General features: G+C 40.9%; 1 protein-coding gene across 4 annotated transcripts in view; it reads left to right on the forward strand.

Moving 5' to 3' along the window:
- slc29a4a (solute carrier family 29 member 4a) overlaps window positions 1-13,985 on the forward strand; it is a 145,366-nt gene that overhangs the window by 118,295 nt on the left and 13,086 nt on the right. For all 4 annotated transcript variants that reach the window (XM_043711282.2, XM_087997935.1, XM_087997934.1 and 1 more), the window contains one exon: window positions 2,696-2,819. In XM_043711282.2, coding sequence (XP_043567217.1) covers window positions 2,696-2,819 — 124 coding nt within the window. The remainder of the gene's footprint in view (window positions 1-2,695; window positions 2,820-13,985) is intronic.

Raw genomic sequence — 13,985 nt, forward strand, 5'->3', positions numbered from 1 at the left:
AGGAACGTTAGCAAAATCCTACTTGAACAATGATTTCGTGAAGATGTGCACTGCCTCACAAGGTGAAGCGGGCAGATTTACTAACACCTTTCAAAGGAGAGTCAAATTTTATTTGAAGAAGAAGAAATTCCAGTGTTTTGGGAAGAATCGGTTGGGGGTGGGGGAGGAGGGGAGTGGGAACCAGCTGGCGTGGTCTTCAAAAACCCTCTGCAGATTCATTGGCCTGCATCCTTTTTAAACTACTCCATTATTCTGTGACTCTTGGATGTCCTTCTTTCGCTTTCTACATCAGCAACCTTCTTAAACGAAACCTGTCAATCCTCTGCCTCTCTTTGGCTAAACTGACCAGGGAATTGTTTTATCTTTAAGGGAAATACAATATGTTGGAAACCATCAACAGTTCAAACAAAGGGACAAACAACATTCACATTTCTGGTCGATGAATTCTTTCATTCACTGTCTTCACAGAAGATTGGGCAACGGGCTTGATCTCCCAGGGGTTTGTAATTGCTGACTGAACAGGCTGACACCAACCCCAAGTGGCCAAGGACTGAGTCCTGGAGTGCATAAATAACGTGTAAATACCCAACGGGGAATAGCCGAATAGAGATGGTGACTCTCCTATTGCTCCAAATGCAAATTACTATTGATGCTAAAAGAGAAATATCAGAATAAATAAAATTAAAATCACACAACACCAGGTTATAGTCCAATAGGTTTATTTGGAAGCACTTGCTTTCGGAGCGCTGCTCCTTCACTAGGTAGTTGTGGAGTATAAAATCATAAAACACAGAATTTATAGCAAAAGTTTACATTGTGATGTAACTGAAATTATAATTTTATAATTTCCACCAGCGTGGAAGCAGTGTTCACGCAGTGAAGCTCCTATTGCCAATCCCACGTGGTCACTTGAACCAGATGAGCTGGTTTTCCAGACATGATGGGATTCCTCCTCCCCTTGTGGTCTTTGAGACTCTGGTATTGCCCAGTCTGACTGCCTCAACCTCTAGCAGTTTGATGCCTGCACCTCCTTCCCATTTCTCCAGCCACTGTCAGAGGCTTTGAGCTGCTCTATCCGTGGCTTTGGCTTTTGCTGTGCTGCAGCTCACAATTCCCAGGCTTCTCCTTTTTCTTCTTTCTGTGTCTCCCTTTTCCTCATGGCACATGCTCTGAACACACTTCCAGTCTGCCAAAGACACCATTCCCTACGTTGACAGTCCTATAGTCAATGAACAGTTCATTCCTCCCCCTCCAATACCACCTACTGGCGGAGGACCTGCTACATCTCATTGATGTCCCGATGTTTTCTTGGATCTGATAATCCCAACCTTTATCTGTTTGATATGTTTGAGCTCACTATAATCTAAAAGCTCCCTTTGTTAATGGTTAAAAACCTCACAGTGCAGTTGGTTCAGAAAACTGCCTTGTAATTTAGAGCTGGAGCTCCTCAAGGTGGAGCACTCTTGCAAAGTGCCCATGGCACAAGTGTTGTGACCATTTGTCTGTCCTCACATTCAAAGTTGAGCGCTGCTTTTGCATTGCGAATGGGACCCCAACGCTTCAGCCAAGCATCAATAAGTTATTTATTGAAAGATTGGGATTATTTAGAAGTGAAAAACTTCATTTTGTGCTTGAAAGGAAAAGAAAGGTAGGGTCAATAGGGCTGTAGAACCATCTTGAGAAGATATAGAATAATTACCAATGGAGATAAACATTCAAACAGACCATGTATTAAAAAATTTCAGTGGGGCTGAAAATCAGAATATTACTGGTTGTGATGCTGAAGGAGATTAGAAATTAGACACAAGAAACTTCCACATCGTGGCCCTGGGATGACATAAAGTGGGTGATCAGCCATTCATTCTTTGCATCTTTTTCATTTCCATAGAATCACGGAATCCCTATAGTGTGGAAGTTGACTATTCAGCCCATCATGTCCACACTGACTCTCTGAAGAGCATCCTACCTGAACCCTAAAACCCTGCATTTCTAATGGCTATCCCATATAGCCTGCACATCCCTGGACACTATGGGGAATTTAGCATGGCCAATCCACCTTACCTGCACATCTTTGGACTGTGGGAGGAAACCAGAACATCCAGAGGAAATCCATGCAGACACAGGGAGAATGTGCAAATTTCACAGTCACCCGAGGTTGGAATTGAACCTGGGTCCCTGGCGCTGTGAGGTAGCAGTGCTAACCACTGAGCCACCATGATGACAAAAGACTCCAGGGGTTTGCAAAACAAATTCACTATCATTTGTGTGGACTATCCCACAAAACCAGAATTAGTTCTCATGAAATCAGGAGTTATGTGAAACTGGTGGACATTAGCAAATGTTAAATCGCCCCACCCCCTCCTATACCACCTACCAGCGGAGGCCCTGCTACATCTCATTGATGTCCCGATGCTCTCTTGAACTTGATAAAGGTGAAAAGAATAAGGCAATAGTTAAACAGGCAGTTAGTCATTGTTCTTTTAAAGGTCAATTTGAGTGCAAATGTTTAAGATGGTGGATTTCATCAGTTAGGCAGTGGCCAAAATAGGTGTCTGTAATAACTGGGATAATGTCTGAGATTGTATTGATGAAAATCTGCCCCTTCACCACCAAGATTAATTAGCCCAAACAGAAAACTCACCCTAGTTTTTCTTTTTGCGAATGACAGCTGCATTTCCTGCTATTTTTCTCTAAGGAAAACGGTACAATGGAAAGCCCCCAGTCTGATGTAGCTGAGCAGGATATTCCAGCCACTGCTGCCTACATGAGGTTTGATGCACCAAAGTCAAAGTTAAGGAGAACCTGGCCAGGTTTCAGAGGTAATTTTTTGTTTTGATCCTTTCCTGTTGTGTTATGTACAAGTGTTAATATAATTACCTGCCTGCAATCCAACACTCAATCATCATTCATCCAACCTCCATGGTGTTAATGTTCAGACTGCAATTGCACTAGGGTATATTGCATCAATTATGTTAGTATGAGGTTAGAAAATTACATAGGATATATAGATAAGGAGAAGAAATTTTATGCAGTGGATGGTGTCCCTACCTCTGAGACAGACATTCCAGATCTCAGTCCCATTCCAGGAGTTGTTGGCCAGTGAAGGTGTGTCCATAAGCAGCTAAACAGGTTCAGTATCAATCCTTCCAACGCTCACCAATGGCAGTTAATGAGAGTGGGAGAGATTCCTGGTCAGCCGCGTGATGGATAGAAACTGGAGCCTTTACCCTCACTAACCATAGCTCCAGGCCAGAACAAACTGCAGGGTGTGGAGGAGAGACTATATGATGATTGGTTCACTAAACGGGACAGCCAAAATGGATCATATTGTTGCCATCAGCATGGAGTTCAATTTCCACTTGTCAACCAGGGTAGCTTCAGGTGGCTGTCGAGAGTGTGTGGTGCTGGAAAAGCACAGCGGGTCATGCAGCATCCGAGGAGCAGGAGAATCGATGTTTCAGGCAGGAGCCCTTCATCAGGATTCCTTTCTTATTTAAATTTATTGCCGATTATCTTACATTGATGGTCTCTAGTCTCGCCCTTCCAGAAATAAAAATTGGAGGCAAGAATGTTACAAACTTGTGATGCTCTAAGGACACAGCAGTGCTTAGGGAATTTATCCAGAGGTCCTGCAAAATTTTGTGAACCAGTTAAAATCTACAATGCTAGAATATGGATTAAATGTGAATTCTTAAAAAGTCAAAAACAAAACACAAAAAGATTAGAAGAAACTAGAAAATTCGAAGAAAATTAAATCTGGATAGTGATTTATGCTTGTCTCCAACATGATGTTTTACTTGATGTGTCTGATGATGCTGTCACTTTAAGAAGGTTATTTTCTCCTTGGTTATTTTTGAAGTGAGGTTGTAAAAGCAGAGGTGCAAAGGAGTCTAGGGGAATTAACAGTTTAACAATGGAAGGGGAGTGGCCAGTTCTCCCAGTTCAGGATTTTTAAAGTTTGTTTTTAGCTATAGCAGTCACAAGATGTGAGAGTCCAGGAGAGTTGCAAGCTTCAATAAAGAATGCGTCTGAATTTCTTCTGAGATCTCTCACCTGATTGTGCGATCTCCTCCCTGTTAGAATCTGTGTTTGAATCTACCTTTTTGCCAAGGGGTGTGTTTAATTGATGTTACTGTATTAGAACAGTTAATTAATAATAGTTACTGTATTGGGTCGGTTAAGTTTTCCAATAGTTAAGTTATTCTAAATTCCATTTTCTTTTCTTTGTGTTTCAGCTGTAGTGTGTAAATAAATTCTATTTTGCTTAAAGCTGAGTGGTTTGACCAGCTGCATCGTACCTGGAACATCCACTTCACATCTGCCTTTGACATAAGAAAAAGTTAGGGTCTAGGCTACCTTCTTAAAATATTTTGAGGGGGTCTCGCCTGGCCCATAACATGTGGTAATGCTTATATTATTGCTATTAATATAAAACTCAAGATATGGATATTGTGGTAATGAAAAATCCAAAAGACATTTATTACAGCTAGCTATTATATACAAACATGACATTTACAGGCACGTAAGTGGTTGGACTAACATTAAACAATGACATGACACAGTGTAGCACAGTTTCCAATGGCATGTCATGCTTTAGATAATCTGATGTAAGCTGGAGTGTGAGACCTTTATACCTCAGCTCACATTTTATGCTACAATGGGAATATCACGAGTATATCTCCAAAAGGTATACTGACGTACCTACCATTAGCCAGATTACAACTGATGATGTTACAATGGGATAGTGTATATGTTTGTCGATTTAGAATAAATGATTAATACAATGCTCAGGGCAGAAAAGGACGTACAGCCAGATGCCACTTTGTGAATATGATGGATATGTGAACAAGAAAACTCAAGTTTGTAACAAGGGAAAAGAGCCTCTTCAGATATGACATTTTTTTTTTGAGTGTCTTGGAAACCTGGACAATAAATACAAACCTTTGGTAGAAAATAGAGGCCTTTGAAATGTGGATACTAAGATGTATGCTTAAAATTCCAGATACAAAGGATAAAAGAAGTGAAAAGAAGCCTGAATTTTCAAGTGCAAATGCATCTCTTAAAAACTGACATGGAGAGAAAATGTCAGTATTTATGTCACTTGAACAGAGCGGAAAATGTACAGGGATCTTTTCTCGAAGGAAGTGTGGAGGGAATCAGGGAGGAAGAGTTGCCCTAGGCATAGTTAATGAAGGATGTCACGGAACAGTTGCAAATGGGCTTAGTAGATGTGAGAGAATGGTGTCTCTATATCCTTTAAATAACTCATCGGCTAGAATTGTATGTCATGGTCCAGGTGTGACCCAAACACGACTCAATTCTCCACGTAGTGCCCCTTCTATAGAAAGGTTATTATTAAACTAGAAAGATGCTACCTGGACTGGAAGGTTTAATTATAAGGATAAGCTGGGTTTTTTTTCCCTGGAGCATAGGAGAATGAGGGGTGATTTTATAGAGGTCTATAAAGTCATAAGCCAACAGCTTTTCCCCATGATAGGGGAGGTTAAAACTAAAGGGCTTGGTTTAAGGTGAGAGGGGTCCAGCGGGGCAATTTTTTCACACAGAGAGTGATGAGTGTGTGGAACAGGCTGTCAGAGGGAGTGGTGGAAGCGAGTGCAATTTCCCCATTTAAGAAACATTTAGACAGGGATAAGTATGGAGGGATATGGACTAAACACAGGCAAATAGAACTAGTTTTATTGTGAAAGCTGGGCAGCACAGGTATATCGGACTGAAGGACCTGTTTCCATGCTGTAGTCCCCTATAACACTAATTCAAGTTTAGCAAAACTTCTTTTCAATTCTGTCTCTTTATAAATAACCCGTCATGTTTGATTTGCTTTACTGGGGCCTTTTTACTTCTATTTTTCTGTGTATTTGCATTCCTGAGATCATTGTGTTCCCCCTTTAGAGTCTTACTTTCCCAGTAACATTGTGATTTCCTTCTTTTCCTGACCAAAATGTGAGACCTCTCAATTATCTGTGTTGAGGTTACATGGCCCTTCTGCAAACTTATGGATATCTTCTTGAAATGTGTTGCAGTTCACTTCAGTGTTGATAATCCCCAAATTTAGTTGAGAGTCAGATGTTTGTGGGGGTTCCTGGGGAGCAGGGAAATTACCTATCAAATTTCCCAGGCCGTACCTACATAAGTCTGTGCATTAAGACCTCTGTGGTGTCCCCATATGCTTCTTGCACCATACGCCTTGTCTCCAACAATCTGGAGTCTGGAAGATCTGGGCTTTAGGCTTGAAGCTAACCTTGATGTGAGCTGGTGACATTCATTTATTGAAAGTACTCAATAAGGATAAGCTGGGTTTTTTTTCCCTGGAGCATAGGAGAATGAGGGGTGATTTTATAGAGGTCTATAAAGTCATAAGCCAACAGCTTTTCCCCATGATAGGGGAGGTTAAAACTAAAGGGCTTGGTTTAAGGTGAGAGGGGTCCAGCGGGGCAATTTTTTCACACAGAGAGTGATGAGTGTGTGGAACAGGCTGTCAGAGGGAGTGGTGGAAGCGAGTGCAATTTCCCCATTTAAGAAACATTTAGACAGGGATAAGTATGGAGGGATATGGACTAAACACAGGCAAATAGAACTAGTTTTATTGTGAAAGCTGGGCAGCACAGGTATATCGGACTGAAGGACCTGTTTCCATGCTGTAGTCCCCTATAACACTAATTCAAGTTTAGCAAAACTTCTTTTCAATTCTGTCTCTTTATAAATAACCCGTCATGTTTGATTTGCTTTACTGGGGCCTTTTTACTTCTATTTTTCTGTGTATTTGCATTCCTGAGATCATTGTGTTCCCCCTTTAGAGTCTTACTTTCCCAGTAACATTGTGATTTCCTTCTTTTCCTGACCAAAATGTGAGACCTCTCAATTATCTGTGTTGAGGTTACATGGCCCTTCTGCAAACTTATGGATATCTTCTTGAAATGTGTTGCAGTTCACTTCAGTGTTGATAATCCCCAAATTTAGTTGAGAGTCAGATGTTTGTGGGGGTTCCTGGGGAGCAGGGAAATTACCTATCAAATTTCCCAGGCCGTACCTACATAAGTCTGTGCATTAAGACCTCTGTGGTGTCCCCATATGCTTCTTGCACCATACGCCTTGTCTCCAACAATCTGGAGTCTGGAAGATCTGGGCTTTAGGCTTGAAGCTAACCTTGATGTGAGCTGGTGACATTCATTTATTGAAAGTACTCAATATTTGTATCAATCTTATTAGTGAAATTATCTTGGTTTTCATTCAGTTCTTTGCATGCATCACAAAAGCAGTTCAAACAGTTAATTTAGCATCACGGGAAACCTATCTGACTTCAGACTCTTTCACCTCAACATTCGTTTCTTTAGATCTTTAAAAAACAGACCCAGTTTAATTACAATTTTTGAAATAGGAAATGATTTGAAGGACAGTGAAGTGGGAGGTGGGAGGTGAATGCTGCCGATCAAAAGGAATTTGTGGAGAATGAAACTTCAGTGAGGATCAATATACTCAACAGGAAATTTAATGTGGTTGCTGCCAGTCCCAGATTTCCAGGGCACAAGATTGAAAAGTGGTTAATAAAATGATAAACTGGCATGTGAGTTGGGATTTCCAACTTGCTTGCATGAGTATGTGCTGAAATTTTGAAAAATGGCACAGTAGCACTTCATAAGTACATTTTTAAAAAGTCTAAGTCACCTACAGGGAGCAACACCTGTCCTTGCCTCAGGAGGTATGAATGATTAAAATGACTAACATTATTTCAGTTCTCATTTGTACAGTTCAATAAAAATCACTAGGCCATAAAATTTACTGCAAACTCAGAACCAAGAAGAGTATAAAATAGTACGCATGCAAAATGAAAGTTATTTAGCACTTTGGTTTCTGAGAATCACATTAAGTCAGCTTTAACTTGATAAAATGCACAAGGGAACAAACTTTCACTTGTATCTTTTCTTTAATCAATGCTGAAGTAAAACTTGGGGATGAATGGAAATCTGGATGGGAACATTGTTTTTAATTCAGCCCAGCAATCTTCTTTGGATTTCTTTTCATATTAGGTACTCTCTACTATAAACATAGGATCAAGACAATGTGATCTATTGACCTTTGGCCTTAAAAAAGCAGCTTGTGGTCAAAAACATCATCAAGGTAAGTAGAGCGAGAGAAGGTCATTTAGCTCATCTTCCCATAGGAGAATATGTGCCAATGTTCTTCTTTCAGGGCAAGATTTCCTCTGGACCCTCTGACTCTACTGAAACCCCAGATCCTATTTCCTAATTCAGGATTCTTCTCAAATGCGCAACGGACTGCTGTCGGGATTCCCACTGCTAAGAGGGAACTTGTCAGTGAAATCCCAACTCCTCGTAAAGTTGGCAAAGGGTAGAAGGAGCTAAAATGGCTTCCTTTCAGGTGCTATTATGGCAAGTTGAGTCCATTAACTATTTTCTACTGTGCTTTCTTGGATGCTAGTTTTTGCACTCCTCAAATCCTATCTGGTTTAGTATTATTCACCAGTCTGAGGAGTTTATATTGCAGTCTGAATTCAAGGCATTTACGTAGATTAGAAATAGAATTGACTTCTCTTCTGGGAGATTCCTAGCTCATTGCACGAAGTGCATGCCAACATTCCGTCCTCTGGCACCACACCCAAACCAGTACTCACTGCTCCCTCTCTTCTAAACAATTCTTTATCCATCTACAAATTTTACTTAGTTTATGGCTATACATTGTCTCTCAGATGGAACAGTATTTGTGCCTTTCTAGAAGTCTAGCTACACTTTATTTGGTGCTTTCAAGTATCTATTGGGATAACTTTCTGGAAAAATATTAAAGCAAGTAATATGGGTAGGATTGACCTGTTTTGTAACAATATGGAATCCCACTTATCTGTACTTTCATAGAGATGTGATCCTGCACTTTGTACCTGAGGAATGTAGGATTTCCTCTCTATCAGCATACAGGGTACGTGGGACTTGATATTATTTGAACTTAGGTCTGAGATATTTAGGCCTCCAGATAAGATGCCCTCTCTTACCACCCTCTGTAAATAAGTTACTTATTAATAATAGTTAGTCATTGTGTTTCGCCACCCTTCTTGGAAAGGGAATGTTGCATGGTCTTGATTCCAATTATATTCCTAACTCCCATGATGGCAGACAACACTTTATAGATGTCACTTGACACTAAATTGTCTTTGAAGTCTGTGCTATTGTTGGAGTCTTGTTCCCAGGCAGTGGAGCTAGGAAATAACTTTTCATTAACATCCTATCCAGGTAAGTAGTAGTGTGGAATATCGGGTATTTATTTCAATTGTGGATGTCCCAGTGTTGGCAGGCATGCTACTAGTGTTTACTCAAATAGATGCTTTCAAGTGGTGATCAATTCGTATGTATCAATTATTTTTCCTCAATCTTCTATTCTGACTCCATTGTATCCAGAAGGTCTTTCAGTTCTCACGATTACAGTAAGAGAGAGCTTTCCATTTGCAATTTACCTTCAGAGCAATACTCAATTCAAGTTCCTTCTGTGTCCTTCTCACTGTCAATTCACAATCTTCCCTGTGGTTTCTTTATTTTTCTCCCTACAGGTTTTGTAAGGTGCATCTCTCAATTCTTTCTTTTTGAATTACCTTAACTCATATAAGATTGTGTTACCTTGAACTGTATTTACAAATCCTTGGAATTCACTGATCCTGCCTTTTCAGCGCATACTCCTAAAAGATCTCCATTCATTCTTAACTGAATTTTCTGTCTTCCTTTTCTAATTCAATTTTACTTAAGTTCCTCACATTTTTTGTGAAATATACACATTTAAATTTTGATGTTTGATAATGATTTTATATCATATTTGATTATGTTATCCCTCATTCCATTCTCTGTCCTCTGTCAATTAACAGACTGAAATGTAGGCCATTAGTTGGCCATTCCTAATTGACTTGGTCAGACAGAAGTTGTTACTTATATTCAGTTATTTAGATTCTAGACCACTTGGGCACTCCCAATTTCTATTGTTTTATTCATTCTTGGGTTGTAGTCAGTACTACCAATGACGATACTGGGGATGTCTTATGAGCAAAGGTTAAACAGGTTGGGACTCTGCTCGTTGGAGTTCAGAAGAATGGGAAGTGATCTCATTGAAGCATATTGGATTTTAAGGGCTTGTCAGTGCTGAGAGAATGTTCCGCTTGTGGAAGAGTCTAAGACCAGAGGGTATAGTCTCAGAATAAAGAGACACCGATTTAAGACAAAGATGAGGAAGAATTTCTTCTTTTGAGGGTTGAGAGTCTTTGGAACTTCTTGGCACAGAGACCTGTGAGGGCTTGTATATATTTAAGACTGAGACAGATAGATAGATTCTTGATCAGTCGGGGAATCAACGGTAATGGGGAAAACACATGATGTTGGATGTGAGAAATGTCAGCCATGATGCTATTGAATGACAGAGCAGGCTCAAGGTGACACATCTTCCTATTTCTTATGGTCTTACAGCCAGTGTTCATAAAAAGACATCACTGCACTGCTTCTCTCCTTGATGCTCTGGTTCGATAGCTCCCTGAGCCAGCCACGTACCACTGTCTTTTCCTGATCCTCCAGCTTAATGCTTCTACTTCCAGAATCCAGGATAGATGGCTGCCTTCTGCTGACTTGTAACTCTGCTGAGGTCTGGCACTGGTAGGGATGCTACAGTGGCCTGGTCAATCAGATTAGGTGAAAAGCAGCACTCAGTCTGAGGCATAAGACTTACCACTTTATTGGAAAATTAAGAGAACGGCAATTAATCTACTTGTTTTATGTCATCTATGGTTAGTCCATTCCCTTTACTGTTTGGCCTGTTCTTCTCCTTGGTCTATTGTTTTCAAAATCTAACTCCCTTCTATATTGTGCTGCTAGGCAACCCTTCTTTATCTAGGCTGCTCTGAGAAGCGAGAAAGGAGGTTGCTAAGCCGCTGGCGAGGATATTTGCCTCCTCACTCTCCACGGGAGTCATACCAGAGGATTGGAAGGAGGCGAATGTTGTTAAGGGTAATAGGGAAATCGCTGGCAATTACAGACCAGTCAGTCTTACATCTGTGGTCAGCAAAATTTTGGAAAGAATTCTGAGGGATAGGATTGATGACTATTTGGCAAAGCATAGTGTGATTAAAGGCAATCAGCATGGCTTTGTGAGGGGCACGTCATGCCTCACAAATCTTATTGAGTTCTTTGAGGAGGTGTTGTGGTGTAAAATTATGTCCCAATACATGTGTGAATCATAATGTAACACATGTATTGGGCCAAGCAGTGGAATGTGGTGAAAGGGTTAAAATTGTGTTCCAATACATGTGTGAATCTAACCGAAAATGGAAGGTGTCGCTTAGTCCCGTGTGAATCTTATTACACACCTTCCCGTGTGAATCTTCTTATCTGTATGTGACCAGAATGGAATGTGTTTTTCAGCCTTGCTCTGCTGTTCACATGAATGTTTAGATCTCGAAAAGAGTATATCAGCTGGAAAAGTCTCCAGTTCGGTAGAGTCTGCTCTGGGGTTGCGTTTAACCGCCGAGCGTGGGTTGTTGGCAACCGCTCTACGAGAACTGACGGCTCCCAGTTCCGGTAACACGTAGAGTGAGTATAAACCAGACCCGTTGTAAGTACGAGACCTGGTTGTGGCGACGCTGCGGGGAATAAAACACTTATATTCTAGCAGACTCGCCTCTTGGCTGTTTGTTCTGTGTCAGACTACTTTTCTGCGAGCCTGGTCCTTGACCTTGAGAATTTTTTAAAACAGGTGTCAAGACAGGTCGATCATGGTCGAGCAGTGGATGTGGTGTATATGGATTTCAGCAAGGCATTTGATAGGGTTCCCCATGGTAGGCTCATTCATAAAGTTAGGAAGTCTGGGATACAGGGAGATTTGGCTATCTGGATTCAGAATTGCCTGGCTGACAGAAGGCAGAGATTGGTTGTAGATGGAAAGTATTCTGCCTAGAGGACAGTGTTGAGTGGGGTTCCGCAGGGCTCTGTACTTGGGCCTTTGTTCTTTGTAATTTTTATAAATGACTTGGATGAGGAGGTTGAGGGGTGGATTAGTAAATTTGCAGATGACACAAAGGTTGGAAGTGTCGTCGATAGTATCGAGGGCTACTGCAGGCTGCAGCGCGACATAGACAGAATGTAGAGCTGGGCTGAGAAGTGGCAGATGGAGTTCAACCTGGATAAATGTGAAGTGATGCATTTTGGAAGGTCGAACTCGAATGCTGAATATAGGATTAAAGACAGGATTCTTGGCAGTGTCGAGGAACAGAGGGATCTGGGTGTGCAAATACATAGATCCCTCAAAGTTTCCACCCAAGTAGATAAGGTTGTTAAGAAAGCATATGGTGTTTTGGCTTTCATCAACAGGGGATAGAGTTTAAGAGCTACAATGTTTTGCTGCAGCTCTACAAGTCCCTGGTGAGACCACACTTGGAATATTGTGTCCAGTTCTGGTCGCCCTACTATAAGAAAGATACAGAGGCTTTGGAGAGGGTGCAAAGAAGGTTTACCAGGATGCTGCCTGGACTGGAGGGCTTGCCTTATGAAGAAAGGTTGAATAAGCTCAGACTTTTCTCTCTGGCGAGAAGGAGGAAGAGAGGAGACCTGATAGAGGTGTACAAAATAATGAGAGGAATAGATAGAGTCAATGGCCAGAGACTTTTCACCAGGGCAGGATTGACTGGTATGAGAAGGCATAGTTTGAAGATATTAGGAGGAAGGTATAAAGGAGATGTCAGAGGGAGGTTCTTTACACAGAGTTGTGAAAGCATGGAATGCGTTACCAGCGGCGGTGGTGAAAGCAGAGTCAGTGGGGACATTTAAGCGACTGCTGGACATGCACATGGATAGCAGTGAGTTGAGGGGTGCATAGATTAAGTTACTATATTTACATTAGGATTAAATCTCAGCACAACATTTTGGGCCAAAGGGCCTGTTCTGTGCTGTACTTTTCTATGTTCTACGTTCTTCATTCTGACTGCTCAATGTGTGATAAAGTGAGAGTGATTTTGAGATTATGACATTTGTGATCTTGAAATTCAGTTTGGAATCAAACTCCTCAAATGCCTTTTGCAGGAATTGTGACCTCCCCATTCCTGCCATTGGCTGCTCTTAACAACAACTTCCGGCTCATTTCTCTTCATTTTGTAAACTTTCTTTTTCATCTGCTCCATTCTTTCCATGACTTTGATGTCAAAAATCAATATACAATCATTCATGGCTTCAAATAAATGTATTTGTAGTCACACAAGTTTCCGTAAAATGTTCTTGGGCTGAGTTTTACAAGAAATTGGAGGTGTCATTTTTGTTGAATTTGCTGCCTTGCTCAATCAAGGATGTTGAAAGCAATTGTACAATCCCCACTATTAATCTGGTTGATGTTGCATTTATCAAAACTGACTAAGGCTGGGGAGTGACAATTTTCTGATCTCTATGGCTCAATAAAGGTTTGCCCAACTCTTGTATAAGGGTATAAGGATCTGAAAGGGTTAATGCAGAGGAGCTCATTAGCACTGCTTAATATGATGGTGACACTTAGGTTTGAGTGTGGGAACAGCTTAGAATCTTGAAACAGTAAGACCTTTCATCAAGGTCTCCCTCACAATCTCAGTAGCAATATCTATCTAATCTACCTCCCATTGCAAACATGCAATAAACTATATCATATTTATGACAAGTGTCTCTTCTTAATGGACCACTGAGTGGTTTCTTCCACCAGACTAGACTAAGCAGGTCCTGTAAATCCCCACCAGAAAGGAGAATAGCAGCAGCAAATGTACCGGATGTATCTTTCACCATGATGAGCTGTGGTGAGGATTCATCTGACAACAAAACCTGCAAAGAACAAGCAAGAGTTAACACTGACAGTCCATGAAATGTTGGAGGTATAATCCATTAACTCAACAAGAAGTAATACTATATATAACCAGAATGGGTTAACTACAGTTTCTCGCACCAATGCATATGAAAGGTGGAGTTATGGAA

The sequence above is a fragment of the Chiloscyllium plagiosum genome, unplaced genomic scaffold (assembly GCF_037043375.1).
Source record: "Chiloscyllium plagiosum isolate Xiang-an unplaced genomic scaffold, Cpla_swu_hap1 HiC_scaffold_20, whole genome shotgun sequence".
Classification (NCBI taxonomy): Eukaryota; Metazoa; Chordata; class Chondrichthyes; order Orectolobiformes; family Hemiscylliidae; genus Chiloscyllium; species Chiloscyllium plagiosum.